We start from the raw sequence: 18,197 nt of genomic DNA on the forward strand, positions 1-18,197 counted from the left end.
ACAATGCTACAATATCAATTTGCTAGGACCATAAGCCTAACTGGTTTAAATCGGTAGGGTATAGGTTTAAAATCCACAGAATGGATTCCTCCGTTGAGGGGATGAACATTACACCTCTGTGATCTTGGGTTCACTGATAACTTACTTAGCCAGCACTTCCATCCCAGGTTCTTCTGTTTTCCTCTCTCATGCTACTTACTTTTATGTCTGCCAGGGATATCCAAAGCTGCTCTAAGTTCTTTTGACGTCATGGACCTTATCTTATTCACTGTTTGAATTTTACCTCCTAACACAAATGCAGTACTAAGATCACTGCCCAGCAGTAGCCTGGACTTTGTAAGTATTTCCTTTTTAATTATAAAATGGAAGTGCAGACAGATTGATTTTTCATAAATTCAAAATCAAACCCATAAATTTCACTAACTGACAAATTCATGAAAAAATATTAAAGACCTAATTATATTTGTTTTAACTTTCATTTAAGTTTTTCATTCACAATATGTAAGAGGTACTTAAAAAGGTAATGCATACTGATTTATACCAATTTTTGATTAAATAATTTAAGTCAAGAATGAAGTCATTGGGCCCTGTACAAGTTGGCTCATCAGTAGAGTGTTGGCCCAGTCCTGGGTTTGATTCTGGATCAGGAATGGCCTTGCCTCAGGTGCTAAAATAGCTTGGTTGCTGAGCAACGGAGCAATGGTCCCAGATGGACAGAGCATCGCCCTATAGGGGTCTTGCTGGGTAGACTGTGCTTGGGGCTCATGCAGGAGTCTTTCTCACTGCCTCCCCTCCAAGAAAGAAGTCATTAGTTATTATTTACCCTGCTTGAGTACAATAATTATCTCCACCTTTGCTGGAGACTTTGACCTAACTAAGGCTACTTAACTTGTTTTCACTAATTTCAAGATTAAAATGAGTATTAGATTTTGAACTTTCAATATTTGAAGAATCAGTGGTTCAGTCATTAATTTTGTTGAAATATTTTTGGAAGATAAATCAAATTTCATGCAATAAATGTTAATCTTTGATTAGGAAGAGTAACCAAAGGAATCAAATACAGTAATTTCTGCATAAATTTAGAAATTTCCCCAGGATTTTGATTTATTCAGTAAAATTTACTTTCAAATCTTGTGCAAGAAAGATTATCTTTGAAAATACATACACTTTTTTATTTTGTTATGGTTAATTTGTAGGTTTTGCAGATATACTTACACTATTTCTTTTTTTTTTTTTCTTAAGCTGGAAACAGGGAGAGACAGCAGACAGACTCCCGCATGCGCCCGACCGGGATCCACCCGGCACGCCCACCAGGGGCGACGCTCTGCCCACCAGGGGGCGATGCTCTGCCCATCCTGGGCGTCGCCATGTTGCGACCAGAGCCACTCTAGCGCCTGAGGCAGAGGCCACAGAGCCATGCCCAGCGCCCGGGCCATCTTTGCTCCAATGGAGCCTTGGCTGTGGGAGGGGAAGAGAGAGACAGAGAGGAAAGCGCGGCGGAGGGGTGGAGAAGCAAATGGGCGCTTCTCCTGTGTGCCCTGGCCGGGAATCGAACCCGGGTCCTCTGCATGCTAGGCCGAGGCTCTACCGCTGAGCCAACCGGCCAGGGCTACTTACACTATTTCTAATCTTCCACTTATTTAAGGCTAAACATTAGATTCTGGGAACACTGCAGAGTCATAAATAAACTCTAAAATACTGTATTTTTTGCTCCATAAGATGCACCTGACCATAAGAATAGGTACACCTAGGGTTTTAAGGAGGAAAATAAGAAGAAAAAAAAAATTCTGAACCAAATGGTATGTTAAAGTATTTAATAAAATACTGTATTTTTTGCTTCATAAGACACACGGGCATTTCTCCTCTACTTTGGGGGGGGGGAGTGTGTCTTATGGAGTGAAAAATATGGTATACAATTGTATGATATTGTTTATTAAACTATTTTACTTAAAAAGTCACTAATTACATTAAAGTATTATCATAAATAATAAAAAGATTTATACTTTAGTTTTGAATCACTACCGTGGTTCTGTCATGCTAAGTGTGCTACTGGTCAGGTACTGGGTAAACTGGGCTTTTATAATAGCAGTTATAAAGTTGGAAGCATTCACACTTTGATGGGAAAATATATACAACACAATTACTACAGAATACAGTACTGTCTCCTGATAAGGAAAAATTGAAAGGCAATAAAGGCTTTAAAAATAACTCTTTAATAACTAATTATAATAAAATTTTATTTCCATGCTTAAGATTAAAACATATAAATTGAAAATACCACATTCAACATACTACTATATAGTAATAAATATTTGATAAACAAATGAATAAATATGATAGGATTAATCTATAGTAAAAGGCAAAGTACTACTGCCTGTGATTTATAGTATATAATGCTAAATTTGAAATATAATACTTATTTTAAATATTACTAAGTAAAGTAATAGTTAAAAAATACTAAGTAAAGACTAGAAATAAAAGATTTACTAATTGTAAGAGTGGAAAAGATGTCTAGCAAAAATGGCAGAGTAGTTCAACACTGTGATCACCCCCTCCCACAACCACATCAAATTTACAACTAAATCATAAAACAACCATTGCTGAGAACAACTGAAATCTAGCTAAGCAGAAGTGTGTAACTTAGGAAATAAAGAAGCCAGGTGCCTGACCAGGTAGGGCACAGTGGACAGAGTGTTGAACTGGGATGCCAAGTACCTAGGTTTGAAACCCCAAGGTCGCCAGCTTGAGCGTGGGCTCATCTGGTTTGAGCACAGCTCACCAGCTTAAACCCAAGGTTGCTGGCTTGAGCGTGGGCTCATTTGGTTTGAGCACAGCTCACCAGCTTGAACCCAAGGTTACTGGCTTGTGCAAGTGGTTACTCGGTCTGCTGAAGCCCTCTGGTTAAGAAGGCACATATGAGAAAGCAATCAATGAACAACTAAGGTGCCGCAACAAAGAAATGATGCTTCTCATCTCTGTCCCTTCCTGTCTGTCCGACCCTCTCTCTGTCTGTCACACACACACACACAAAAGTCAGGTAGAGACAAGTAGGAGGAATAGAGATGCAGAATCTACATTCACAGTGTGGCACATAAGAATCAATAGGGATATCTCAGCTGCAGAGGTGTCCTTGAGTAGCAAGGGGTCCCAGTCCCACACCAGGCTCCGCAAACCAATGTGCTAGTGCCAGGAAGAGGAGTCTCCATAATATCTAGCTGTAAAACCAGCAGGGCTTACATGTAAGTGAAAAGGAGGGCTACTGAGAACTAGGTTCTGCAGGTCTGAAGCACAAACTCACAAACTCACTCATTCTGGGTGCCAGTGTAGCAGCAACAGCTCTAACAGTGCTAAGGAATTATGGGGAGAAATTACATTGATGACTTCATGGCCAGGGCTGGATAAGAAGCGTTCAGGACAGCTCGTTCCAGGGACAGAAGTGCTGGCAGGTATCATTGTAGTTTTGTTGAGTGTTCCCCCAACCCAGCCATCCTGGCCAGGGGGATGACAAATCTGAGATCTTTATTAACCTTGCTAACACTATTTTCCCCACCCTGTTGATTCCCTGAGATCCTGTCTCATCCTACTAGCATGCCTGGCTGAACATTTTCCAGTGGTTTGTCCACACAAGCAGGCTGCCTCAGCTCATGCCACAGATTTTCCTAAAATTTCTCAAAGGTCCACAAATTCCAAACAATCAGTAAATATCTGACCTTAGTGTGCCCGGTACCTCTTGCTAAGTTACCACAAGACTGGCGTGATCAGTGACCAGTTTCAATTTGGCAATGTAACTCCCATCAGGTAGCTCCAAGCCTGACATAAGCAGTGGCCAGTCTTAGCTTGGAACACAGCATCAACTAACTGGCCACAAACAAGGCGTAAGTAACAGCTGGCTTCAACTCACCTTGCAGTGCACACCAAAGGTCCCAAGCCTAACACTAGTGGCTATCAGCCTTGGCTCATAAAATGGCCTCTCTCAAGAACCTTCATGCCCAGAAAAGTGTACACCAACCACCAATTGACTACTTTGAAGCTTCAACCAGATGGTTCCACACTGGGAACAAGCAGTAAACGAAGCGACCTGCAATGTAGCCCCACCCAGTAGCTCCAGAACAAACACATTAATTGGCTGGTATCAGACCACACTAGAACACCACCCAACTACTTCACAAATGACAAACCTAAAAGCCAGACTTGGCTGGCACTAGAGACCCCCCAAAGTGACTCCTGCTTTGTGAGGTCAGCCCCACACAACAGCTCATGTGCTACAGTCACAGTCAGCCCTCAGACCCAGTAATCCTGAGGGTCAAATCCACCCACTGACATGAAAACAGTAATCAAGGATCAACTACAGCAGGAAGAAACACAAAGCCCACACAAGGGACATCTCTGGAGCATCCAGCTCAGGTGACCAAAGAGATGGCACCACAAGGTCCCATAGGACAGCTACATAAAGCCACAAGTCAAAGATGGGAGATAAAGCAGATCTACCATAATACACAGAAACAAGCAAAAGGAGTCAGCCAAAATGAGGACACAAAAAACAGGGATAAAATAAAAGAACATGACAAAACTTTAGAAAAAGTACTAAATGAAATGGAGACAAGCAATCTACCAGATGCAGAATTCCAAACACTGGTTTTATAAGGCGGTTTAATGAATGTAGGTGAAGAATAGAACTCAACTGTTGATAGATATATATTTATTGACATTTTATTATTCATATTTTTTATCATTTTCTCTTCTTCTTAAAGAAGACTAGTAACTATGCATGGTGTCAGTGGGTAAAAGATTTATTGGGCCTGACCAGATGGTGGCACAGTGGATAGAGCGTTGGACTGGAATGCAGAGGACCCAGGTTCAAGACCCCGAGGTCACCAGCTTGAGCACGGGCTCATCTGGTTTGAGCAAAGCTCACCAGCTTGAAACCAAGGTCGTTGGCTTGAGCAAGGGGTTACTCTGTCTGCTGTAGCACCACAGTCAAGGAACATATGAGAAAGCAATCAATGAACAACTAAAGCACCACAACAAAAAATTGATGATTGATGCTTCTCATCTCTCTCTGTTCCTGTCTGTCTGTAAAGCCAGTGGCCAAGGCCAGGGCCACCATCACAGCAGCCTGGCCCATGCAGGTTCGCATTGGATTCGGACAGTTGGTAAAGAAACAACGGAGCCAAGAACTGGTGGGCCATAGTCTTTAATTCTAGTTTGCACCCGGCGGGCAAGTAAAAACACACACTGGGCTCCAAAACCCACTCACATTCAGTGCTCACAAAGCCACTGACTTATCCGAGTTTCCTAGAATCAAAGGTTTCTAGCTCACCAGCCTTATTCTCCTCAGTTCCCCATCTCCTTCCTTATCCAGCATCAAACTGCTCAAACTGGCATCTCACTCAGTACTCCGCCATCTTGGCTGCTTCTCCTGGCCTACTCCACGTGGCCTCCTTCTGCTCTCTGCTCTGTTCTCTCCTCTCTCATGCTAATCATCCCAGGAACCAAGAGGGCAAACTCTCATTCTGCCCCCATTTTATACTGTAGCTTCACAACCTCTAATCCAATATACAAAATAGGGAAGTCTCTAACACAAAGTCACTTCTCTGAGGCATGATTGGATTGTACCGCCCCACATCAAAAAGGGTGGGCAAGGCTTAATCCCAAAACCAAGCCCCAGGCTACAAAGATTCTACCTGCCCACAGAGACACACATTAATATCACCTGGGCGACGGCTTCCTCATGAGCAGCGCCGTCTTTAACAAAGTGAGCATAATATATTTTATCTGCCCAACACTGTCCCTATTTATCCCTTTCTCTGACTCTCTCTCTGTCTCTGTAAAAAAAAAAAAAAAGATTTATTGGGTTGATCACTTTTGGGTTGATCACTTTTTAAGTTATATAATGTCTAGCACCTGGGGCAGAGGCCACAGAGCCATCCCCAGCGCCCGGGCCATCTTTGCTCCAATGGAGCAAAGGGGAAGAGAGAGACAGAGAGGAAAGCGCGGCGGAGGGGTGGAGAAGCAAATGGACGCTTCTCCTGTGTGCCCTGGCCAGGAATCGAACAGGCAAATGCTTATTTATGAGCGGAAAGAAACCTTCATAGTCTACCATATTATTATGTACAAAAACTCAACTCAGCATGTGGGCCGCAGAGCAAGATCACAGCCATTCGGCGGGCCGCACTAGGTCTACAAAAGGCAACTTTACGCAACACTTTTCAGTGTCACAAAACGACCAGAAACTGTAGTTCGTGGATTAGTCTGTGGGCCGCACAAAATTGTTCGGCGGGCCGCATGCGGCCTGCGGGCCGTGAGTTTGAGACCCCTGGGACTGGGGTGTTCACCTGAAACTATGTAATATAATATTGTATGACAACTGTAATTAAATAAAAATGATTTAAAAAAAAAAGACGAACTCAGTAAGAACTTCAACAATGAGATAGAAAAGGTAAAAATGTGATAAAAAACATATAAAAAGTATGAGTCAGAAATGAATATCAAACCTGGCATCTGGAAGACAAGGGAGTACGAAACACCTAATCAGAACAACAAAAAGGAAAAAAAAATTATAAAATAAGGATGGTTCATGGGACCTCTGGGACACTATCAATTATAACAACATTTCCATCAAAGAGGTACCAGAAGAAGAGAAAGAGCAAGTGATTTAAAACTTATTTGAATAACTAATGACCAAAAACTTCCCTAATCTAAAAATAGAAACAGACATACAAATCCAGGAAATACAGAGTCCCAAACAGATAAGCCTACAATTAGACAGATAAACCTTTAATTAAGACACATAATTAAAATGCCAAAGGTTAAAGACACATGAGAGTCTGAAAAGCAGTTAGTTATTGTATTTCCCCATGTATTAGATGCTCCCATGTATAAGATGCACCTTAAGTTTGGGGCCCGAAATTTGAAAAAAAAAATGTATTACATAAATTTATTAAACTCAAGTTTTATTCATCATAAAACTCATACAACTTTTCATCGTCAAAACTCCCATCTATTAGCTTGTCCTCATCTGTGTCTGATGAGAAATCACTGTCTTCATATATGGCCTCGTCCTCAGTTCCATCTATGGCATTTGAAATGCCACATTTCTTAAATGACTTGACAACAATCTCAATTTTAATATTATCCCATGATATTTTCACCCAGGTACAAACTTCTCCTGTAGTTGCTTTCTTCACTCTTCCTGCTGGTGTCAAAATGTCCCCAAACAAGTAAAAAAATCTACAACAATGAGTGCAAAAGCAAGCACGAAGAAGCAGGAAATGCAAGTAAAATAATCTACAACCACTGCTTGGCTAAAAGTAAAGTGGTTACGGGGGAGGAGTAGTGGGAAAGGGGGCTGGGGGACGGGAGTAAAGAGCGACAAATGTAAGGTTACAGAAAACGACTGTGACTTGGGTGCTGAGTACACAACCCAATCAACAGTTCAAATGCTATAGAAGTGTTTCCCTGAAACCTATGTATTCTTATTGATCAATGTCACCCCGTTAAATTTAATTTTCTAAATAAAATTTTTAAAGAATGGTGAAGAACCACAGTTGCAAATCTTCTATTATACTTCTTTAGACAGTATACTGTATTAAATATTTTGCAAAATGATAGGCAAATGCTTATTTATGAGCAGAAAGAAACCTTCATAGTCTACCATATTATTACAATATGTAAGAAGAATTACAATATTTCTTCTTAAAAGAACAAGAGTTAATCTATATAGTTTAACCTGACCAGGAAGTGGCGCAGTGGATAGAGCGTTGGACCAGGATGCGGAGGACCCAGGTTCGAGACCCCAAGGTTGCCAGCTTGAGTGCGGGCTCATCTGGTTTGAGCAAAGCTCACCAGTTTGGACCCAAGGTCGCTGGCTTGAGAAAGGGGTTACTCGGTCTACTGCAGCCCCATGGTCAAGGCACATATGAGAAAGCAATCAATGAACAAGCTGTTGCAACGAAAAACTGATGATTGATGCTTCTTATCTCTCTCTGTTCCTGTCTGTCCCTATCTATCCCTCTCTCTCTGTCTCTGTAAATAAATAAATAAATAAATAAATAAATAAAACTGAATAAAAACAGTCTTCTCAATGGATCTGGCAAGAGACTGGAAATCTGTCATGTTAATGATATGAAAGACTGGAAATGGAAAAGAAATGTTGCCATTTTTTTCTTAGAAATATTCATAGTCAAGGGATGTCAACACTGTTGTGAGTAGAATTAGGGATTTCCATGTATAAAAGGAGGTCAAGAGAGAGCCAGCCAGTAGGTTCAAATGACACTGCTCTGGTCCCGTGCTGGCCTCATCCCATAGGTCAAGGGTAATAGCTCCTGTACTCCCTCACAGGCAAGCAAAACCAAAACCAAATCTATATATAAAATGAGACAATTTTTGCAACTTCATTTTATCTAATAAAAGGGGGTATTTTCATTTTGAAATACCATTTTTAGCAATTTTGAAAGCACTTTTATGAGTATTTTTACACAAAGTACAATGAACTATAAAATTATGATAAAGAAATAAAACCTTTAAAATTAACTCGGTTTATAAAAATAGGGAAAAGAGAGTATAATGTTTTCTTTCAGCAGAAAGAAAGTTAGTCTTAGGAAAGGTGAACTAAGATTCCGAGTGATTCTTTTTTTAAAAGTATGAGTTAAATTCCTTTTATAAAATGAAGATTAGAAAAAGTGTAAGTGAAAAAGCAAAATGTTGGTGCTTATATATAGCAATATAAATAAAAGCCTAAGCTATCCAAGTTCTCTGCTTGGATTAGAAAGGTTATGACCCTTGCCCTTTGGAAGCATCCAATGAATTCATACGCTCTGTGGGCAGGGAGACTTCTTAAGAGAACACCATTTTACACACCAAAAATTAAACTCAAAATTATTTCTAAAACCAAACAAAACAAAACTAGTTTTAGAAACCAAAGCTCTATGTTCCAAGGTACATGTCTATAATTTGTCTTATTTACAAATCACCTCAAACTTCGTAAATTATCAAACCAACTGGAAGAAAACTGAGAAAAATGAATGCTCGAGGTGAATGATAACGGTTAAGACTCTCAAGTTGTACAGGTGGCCAACGGCTAAACTGTGCTCTTTAACAGCTTTTTCATGATTTGTCTCCTACTAAATGTAAAGCAATCGTAAGAAAGAAAAGCTGTATCCTATGGTCAACCAATACAAATCAAGGAGGCCAACTTTCAGAGCACAGATCCCCGTGTCACAACAGCACAGTTTGCAGGAAGTAGTTAATACACAACTGAACTTGTTTCCTGATAATTCTAATGCAGTGATGGTTCATTACGCCCCTTTATTTTATGTCTGCTCTGCACTTGGGTTTACAAAAAGGTACATATTAATTTTTCCTTGAAGACCAATAATTTGAGTAGATATATTGAGACATTTAAAAATAAAAATGTACCAAAATATTAAATTGAAGATATTTCAGAAAAAGTTATCAACGTTATAATAAAATTTATCAAAATATTATGATTTTGAACAGAATTATGCCCCTAATGATAGGGTGTTGATGTGTGTGTGTGTGTGTGTATGATTGCTAGTGCACCATATGTAACCTATTTCCTAGATTGTCTTTAGGACCGCCCACCCAAGAATGCAGGAGAAATACTGAAGTTTGACATTCCCATACCCTCGAGGAGATGACAGGTGTCCAAGAAGCAATAAAGACCATGATTAGATCGGAATGCCATAGAGAAGAAATTTTGATTCCAGGAACTGGTCATCCTGCTTGATGACTAACAGCATGCTCCCTCCCCCCCCCCCATACTAACCTCACCTGAACAAGTATATAATCAGTCACTGCACCTGAGATTGTAAGGCAGGCTTTGCGCTGTATGCCGCCTGTCTTCTTGGGTTGCTGACCATCATGATTAAAGACGCCTGTTTCCTCTCAGACCCAGTCTCTGCTTATTGGCTGTTGCAGCAGCGAGTAACCCGACCCCCGGACTGGTTGTAGTCTGATTAACACTAAGATATATGTAATAAAAAATTTAAAACTTCTGAGAAAAAAAAATTGCTGCACTCAGAATTGGAGTCAGAATCTAACTTTTCTCTCCATCACTACCAGCCCAATCACAGAACCCTTCTGGTTCTCAGAGATGCGTTTGTAACATACCAGTGTAATTTGGCTGGATAATCTAAACAGCACCGTCTCTAAATTCTTTTATTCTTTATGTCTTTCACCAGTTTTGTAATCCTTTTGCAATTAAACCAACCACTGATAAACAAACCCAGCCAACTGCTATCTTCTCCACCATGGGTTTTTCTGCCAGGGAGATAAAAGCAGTAGGATCTAGAAATAAGTTTGCTCTGGGTGAAAAGTTTCCCTTGGCTTTTCTCTCCTACCTGAAGGAAGAAGGAAAAGGTCCTGTCCTGAGGATGGCCGGCTGCTGGAGCCAGGAGGTTTTGAATGTTCCGTGAGACTGTGCCTGGCAGGAGGCGGGGGCGGCGGCAGGGACGGGGGTAAGACATCAAAGGCATCTTCACCTGCATTTAAAGAAAGGTCAGTATCAACAGCTGGACTTCATTATTTGAAACACAGTATCAGGCCAAAGTAAAGATTTGATTTCCTCTTGCTGCTTTTAAAGAACTTCAGTGTTTATCCAGCCATTCACCAAGTTTAATAATGGGAATTAATTATTTTGTGGAAATTTAGAAAGCAGCAAACCAGATACACAAACACATATGTGTGTGCAAACTTTTTCTATCTCCAAGGACTTTCTATAAAAATAGCAGCATTTCAGGTTATGAAACAGCTTATGGTTTACCTGTAAACTTTATAATATTAAGACACTGGAATTTTGAACTAAGTATTATAAGCCACACCATCAAAACAGAATTCTTTGTATAACCACCTCTAATTAGAAAATCATACTATACACAAAAATTTAATGTCACAGAATAATTATCTTTTTAATTTATGGAAGCTATTGCTCCATATGTCAGTGTCAAAATACACAGAAAATATACCTTTAGTAAAGAATATGATATTTTTCTATTTACAAGATATCTCTAAAGAGGAACAGTTAAATATAGAAATATATTTTGTGGCCTCAAAGCTAGTGACTTATATTTGCATATTTCCCAGCTTTATTAACTACAGAACACTGTAGCATGCTTTTATTTATTTATTCTCTGTCACATATACTATTCTACTCATATTTGCCTTTATATTGATTCTTTTAAAAAATCAAAGAATTGCAGTGCATTTTTGTAAGCCGTCTTAAATATATACTTTATGAAACAGTATATAAATACCTATCCATTCCAGTAATAAAAATTCAGTAATAATTTTAAAATGTATTTAAATTTACTGAGAAACATAAAATCATTTCATCATTCACAAAGCTTGCCTTGCAAAAATACTGAAAATATTTTCTGTAATAATCATAAATATTTTTCTAACTTAAAATATTTGAAGGTATAGGAGAAGTAGTTCTGTTACTATTCCAACCTATTTTTTATTCATTCAAACGCTTTTCAGCTGCTAAATGTCAGGCACCATGCTAGACACACAGGTAGTGTGAAGATCAAAATCACAGGGCCCTGACCCAAGGAGCTTAGATTCCACAAGGAGATCCGAGAAGAATTCACAAATGATTCAAGATCAAAGTCCACAGGTTCATTTTAAGAGGGCAGAGAAGTGGATAAGGTAGTATTTATCAAGAACAGGAAGGTGTGGGGCAGTGGCTAAAAATATTTGTTCATCAATGTGAGGATAGTGTCTTCTAGATGGTAAGCAGTATAAATAAAGTATGAGATGTAAATGAGGAAGGTGGAGTTAAAAAGATAGGCTGGAACATTTATCTATATTCTCCAATATGGTAGTTACCATGAACATTTCGCTATTTAGTTTAAAATTAATTAAGATTCCGTTCCACCATCACACATGTGACTAGATCTCTTATATCACCACACATAGTGCTACTGGACAGTGCTGATCACGATTCTGAACTCCGTAATAGGTCAAAAATCAGTGTATAGGAAGAAGAGGTGAGAGAAACACTAAGTAAAGAAGGAATTAGGAGGCTCTTCTAACTCATGTAGATGAGATTAAGACACTGATCTACAGAAAGAACAGGTGTGGTTTCATGTGTAAAACAAACAAAATTGGAGAGCAAAAAACACTGCAATGGTCTACTTGGAAACACTGGTTGACAGTGTTTGAGAAAAAAAAACAACTAAAGGTTCATTTCACATTTCTGGTGGTTTAATAATTCAGATAACTTATAAATGAACCTTCACCATACATTATTTTATATTATAATGACTTGTTACTGTGAATCCTTAAAGTGTGTGAAGATTCTAAATGTCTTCCTCTAAAAAAAGGATAAGAAGCTTCACACCTAAAATTAATTAAATAAATGCAGACAGCCAACTTTAACATACATACACACCTGTGCGTACCTTCATACATGTACACATACCAAACACACAATACTGTACTTCTTCACATTAAAATTTTAAAGAAATTCAGATTCTTTGGATGTGTTTCTAACAATTCTTTGCAATAATTACAAGACAGAAATTAATGTTAGCTCTCTAAAATAAGTTATATAATTTCCATAATGTGACTAGCTAAGTAGAAGTGGGTCATTTTATGCTGAAAGAAACAGTACAGGCCCTGGCCGGTTGGCTCAGCGGTAGAGCATCAGCCTGGCGTGCAGGAGTCCCGGGTTTGATTCCTGGCCAGGGCACACAGGAGAAGCGCCCATCTGCTTCTCCACCCCTCTCTCTCTCCTTCCTCTCTGTCTCTCTCTTCCCCTCCCGCAGCCGAGGCTCCATTGGAGCAAAGATGGCCCGGGCACTGGGGATGGCTCTGTGGCCTCTGCCTCAGGCGCTAGAATGGCTCTGGATGCAACAGAGCGACACCACAGAGGGGCAGAACATCACCCCCTGGTGGGCATGCCGGGTGGATCCCAGTCGGGCACATGCGGGGAGTCTGTCTGACTGCCTCCCCGTTTCCAGCTTCGGAAAAATGAAAAAAAAAGAAAAGAAAGAAACAGTACATATTTATTAAGAACTGTACTGAAAGAAATTCTCAGATGAACATTTCAAATCTCCTAGAACGCAAGTCCCTGAACAATGCCCCCATGTATTTCTTTTTGTAGACTACATTCAGCACAAGATACAACTTTCTAAAATCCTGAAGTTGGCCAGCTATTTACACCATTACTTCAATCATCTAAATGGAATAATGGTCACATGAACTTGAAAGCCACCATCACCTGAAGAATCCATTTGAATTCAGAAAAATTAATAACCTAGTGAGTTTGCATTACACTGAACTTTGATTTCTGAGAATCCAGGTATTTGGTAAAAGAAGAGGCAGGGTGGCTCATTTGAAATTTTTAAAGGTTTCAACCTAATGGAGGGATGAGGAGATCATAATCAGAGGGCGTCCTGTTGAGTGAAGAGCCATGCTTTGGATTGTCCCGAGTTGGAGGCCTGGCAGGCGGTAATGGCACTGGATCAGAGGCTGAATCAAAAACATCTCCTAGAGGATAACACAAAATCTTAATGTATTTTCAGTTCAGCAATGGCATGGAATTTTGCCTTTAAATTCTGACCATTAAGATGTAGAACACAAAGAGTATATGTATTATACATACCCTTTAAATATATGGCTAACTCAGGGCTGTTTGATTTCTTCATCTCTGAAGATGTAGCAACTGTTCCATTCAATATACAATGACCATTATCATAAGACCTAAAGCAGAGACCAGAGGATAAAAAGCATAAGGACAATCACTTTCGGTTTAAAATGCATTTGGGAGGGTGATGGAAATTAGCAACCCAGATCATATAATAAAGTTTAAAATTACATAGAATTCATTTGCTTTTTTGGAAAAAGTACAAGTAATATTATCTAGATACTATTACTCAAATATTTTCACAAAGCAGAAGCAGTAAACCCATTGAATACAATCTCTCTTTAAAGTGAAACCAATATTACAATGGTCACAAAAATTGTTGCTACTCTAAAAACACCTTTGAAATTAACATATTTTGAAAGTGTTCTCTAATAATACTTTGTCAAATTTTTGAAGAAAAAATATAATAAAGCAAAAATGTTAACAGTCCTAGTGATTTCATCATACATTGATCATATTTAACATTATATTTTTATTTCTGTAACTTACACTTTCCTTACAATTAAATTAGAGACCATCAAAGATAGAGAATTACTAAATGATCAGTAATTCCATTAAAATTCTGATAAGCATATTAAAGACCTAGTCTACAGTATAATTTTACTGCTGCCATGAACAAAATGTTGGTACTTCTGATAACTATATACAAAAATGACTTTGTCAAAAATCTTGGGTATACAACAAATATTTCGATCTCGGTGTCTATAAAGAATACTACTTACTAAATGGTATTTTTGTTGAAATCATACTTATAAACACAACGGATAAAATTGGGGCATGGGAAGATAGCAGGAAGAGAAGATACAGAGCATATTTTGTCTTAAGAATATAACTGGGAAACCATGAGCCCTCTGCTCACCAAGTTATTCTGCTCACAGAGGGCTATGTAGAAAGAAGAGTGTACATTTTCCTTTTCTCTAATTTACTCGGAATTCTTGGGGCAACATAGAAGTACATACATAATGGAGAAGACAGCAGCTATTTGAATAGTTATTGCAAGAGTGCTTCATCTGAAATTCATTGTCATTCTCCTCTCTGGCGGCCATGTCTCTTCAAGAGGCCAGGGATGGTTCATTTAAAAATAGTTATCATGTATTGAGTGTTCAAAATAATGAGGAATTTTTACTGAAACTGAATTATTCATCTACTGTTTAACTTTTTCCACATATTGACAATTTACTCCTCCTGATGTTCCAAAGGGTAGGGGGGGGGGACAGAGGGGAAGGAGTTGTTTAAGCTTAAAGAGCTTAAACAAAAGAAGATACTTCATCTCCAGCTTTCAAGAACAAATTAGATTTAAAAAAAATGCACTCTAATTAAGTTTATATATCATCAACATTTAGTCCTTTTCTACAACAGTACAAAGATGGTAATGGTGATCATAATTCTAATTTATTTTCTGGATTTGGGAGGCCTGCCATCAGACAACTTATCTAATATAATGTGACAATTAGAATTTAAAGTCTTATAATTATAACCCTCATTTCAGCAGCAATGAAAAATTAGATACCATGTGGACGTAAGAAGCTCATCTTATTTCAGTTTTTACAAATTACTACACATTTTTAAGAGTCAAAGGAAATAAGCCCTGGCCAGTTGGCTCAGTGGTAGAGCGTCGGCCTGGCATACAGAAGTCCCGGGTTCGATTCCCGGCCAGGGCACAAAGGAGAAGCGCCCATCTGCTTCTCCACCCCTCCCCCTCTCCTTCCTCTCTGTCTCTCTCTTCCCCTCCTGCAGCCAAGACTCCATTGGAGCAAAAATGGCCCGGGCGCTGGGGACGGCTCCGTGGCCTCTGCCTCAGGCGCTAGAGTGGCTCTGGTTGCAACAGAGCAACGCCCCAGATGGGCAGAGCATCGCCCCCTGGTGGGCAGAGCATCGCCCCTGGTGGGCGTGCCAGGTGGATCCCGGTTGGGTGCATGCAGGAGTCTGTCTGACTGCCTCCCGTTTCCAGCTTCAGAAAAAAAAAAAAAAGAGTCAAAGGAAATAAATTTTGTAACAATTTGTATTTGATGTAAAGAAAGAACGTTTTTCTCTCTGAAGAGTAGTAGACATTTTGTTCTTCTGAGACAACAAACTGCATCTTAGGTATTGCTTTGTCTTCTGAAGAATACCATGTTATCAACAAATGTCTTAAATACCCGCAATTAGCAAGAAATAGATTGGTTCTTGCTTTGAAATACTAAGCCCTGGACTTCAGAATGTTAATACTCTTGGTGAATAACTTTGTAATGCTGAATTCTAACCAGGATCACCCATGCAGGAAGAAAGTTATCTGTTTAAAATGAAGATTTGCTTCTCTTTTCCAAGCACTGCATTTTCTATCTCTGTACAATACTTGAAGAAGGGCATTAAAAGCGTTTTCAGATTTTTCATCTGAAAAGGCAACATTCCACACATAAAATGCTTTTTGTTGACTGACTTGACCTCAAAAAGAAATGGTACACCAAGTAAAGATGACATAGATGAGTGAACTATCCAAAGGCTCTCCTATCTCTCAATCAAGAGATACCGTAAGGCAAAAAGCTGGGCCACCCGACTAGCTGAACCCTATTCTATGTTCTCAGTGTAGCTCCAGGGATGTTATTATACAAAGAAAACTGGAGATTAGAAAATAAGATTTCACTTACTGAGTAAATTCATATGTCAGTCTTTTAAAATAAACAGAATACCCTTCTTTCTAAAGACAAACTAATATTTCAATGTACACCAAATTTTATTAACTCATATACCTCACCGGAGCTGCTATTTCAAAGATCAAGGATGTCTCCATTACAGTGAAAAGAACTGACAAGGAAAAAACCCAAACTGAAAACAGTACCAAAAGCTTTTCTTCACATTCTTATTTGATCCAAGCAAAAGTAAATAGATTGTACAAGATAAAAAAAAAACAGTTAAGAGAAATAATTTTAGGTTTTTTTTTTCTTTTTCTTCAAGATCTGAGTAGAAGGAGGCAGCACATCAATACGGGAAATGAATATAAATATTACTAATCTTTACATCAGGAAGAAAAAGTCTAAGGTTGGCTGGTATAATACCTTAGTTTTTAAGTCCTAATTGTTCTTCATGAGTGTACTTAGGAACTGATAAAATGACTTGAAAATAGCTTATTGAAAATTCATGAATTAATGAGCACTATAACTTATAGCAAAGTTTTATCAGAGTATAATTTGTTTTTTGGGAGAGAGGGAGCAACAAATATCCCATTAAGACTCAGTAGCCAACTAATTTAGTCAAATGACTTCCTGAAAAAATCTGCATCTTTACTTTTCTTGTGAAAGTAATGCAGAAAACACTATATAGAAAGAAAAAAAGTCTGGAGCAAGAAATCAAGGATTTTTAATAAACAGATAGGACTTAATTGATTAAAAACAAACTGTAAATGATAATGTTTATGCAGACAAGAGGTGATTAAAAAGCCACCCGCATTCTTACCTAAGAGGAGGTTTTACATTATGACAATGAGATGGTTGTGAATTCAGGGAAACAGGATGGGATGAAGGAATCTTATATTCATCGTCATCTTCCTCTACTGGGTCTCTTGTTTTCTCTGAAAGAGAATTTGCTAATGGACCAGTACACCTACCAGAGGGGGAAAAAAATCCAGTCTAGTATAAGCATAGTAATTTAGTACAGGTAAATTTAAAATGCAACATATTCAAATTAAAGTAGCTACTTTGTCATGAGTGTTCATTTTTCAATTACAGGGTAACATCAGAAGAGTTGTTCTCATGCTAAATACAAATGAAAAGAATTTTCCATCTTTTGTTTAGACTCTATTGATGAAATCAAAGAATTGTTATAATTTAAACTGCACAGTACAAAAAAACTAGTAACCTGTCAAGTATAATTATCTTGAGTTGTAAGAGAAAATGCATAAAATTATTCAAACCAAAGCTACCAAAATATTAACATTTTGTTTCAATTTGACTTAAATGGGTAAATTCAGACGATATATACATATGCATGGTAGTTTATGTTAATGAGGTTCTTATAGAAAAGCCAAACTTCCTGTCTCTTGTGAATACTACCTGTAGGGAAAAAAACATCCAGTTTAAACAATTCTTCCACTTGTGAAGTCACAATTCAAATTTGTTATTTTTTCTTTCTCAGAACAAGAAAGAACTAAAAACGACTGAAAGAATTAGAAGTAAATTATGAGAACTAATTCATTTATTGAGGTACAGTATATTATTTTTCTGGCTTAAATTCCCTGGCTAAATAAGCAAAGAATGAAAATGGGTAAAACAATCACCTAACACCAAAAGAAATTTCAAGCATTTTACCCATCCATGACAGCAAATAAATAACATAAAGCTATACAAACAAAGACTTGCTGTTTGCCAGTTCTGTTACTGGAATCAAACCCTTGCTGACGCTGAGAGAAAAACACCAAATTAAAAACCCACAAACCAATCCTGATCCACATTAGGACAGCCAACTGATGGGCAAAGCAAAGGGGGTAGATATAGATCCACAGCCTTTTGTTTATCATCATGAACCTCAAGGCAAACCTAGTTCATCAAACTTA

General features: G+C 38.4%; 1 protein-coding gene across 8 annotated transcripts in view; it reads right to left on the minus strand.

Moving 5' to 3' along the window:
- CBLB (Cbl proto-oncogene B) overlaps nucleotides 1-18,197 on the minus strand; it is a 239,262-nt gene that overhangs the window by 19,106 nt on the left and 201,959 nt on the right. For 3 of the 8 annotated variants that reach the window (XM_066240711.1, XM_066240709.1, XM_066240710.1), the window contains exons 14-17: nucleotides 17,102-17,248; nucleotides 13,628-13,725; nucleotides 13,381-13,512; nucleotides 10,362-10,502 (exon numbers count right to left, since the gene is read on the minus strand). In XM_066240711.1, the coding sequence (XP_066096808.1) occupies nucleotides 10,362-10,502; nucleotides 13,381-13,512; nucleotides 13,628-13,725; nucleotides 17,102-17,248 (518 nt within the window). The remainder of the gene's footprint in view (nucleotides 1-10,361; nucleotides 10,503-13,380; nucleotides 13,513-13,627; nucleotides 13,726-17,101; nucleotides 17,249-18,197) is intronic. The other 5 variants (XM_066240714.1, XM_066240717.1, XM_066240712.1 and 2 more) reach the window with 3 other exon arrangements.

The sequence above is a fragment of the Saccopteryx bilineata genome, chromosome 8 (assembly GCF_036850765.1).
Source record: "Saccopteryx bilineata isolate mSacBil1 chromosome 8, mSacBil1_pri_phased_curated, whole genome shotgun sequence".
Lineage (NCBI taxonomy): Eukaryota > Metazoa > Chordata > Mammalia > Chiroptera > Emballonuridae > Saccopteryx > Saccopteryx bilineata.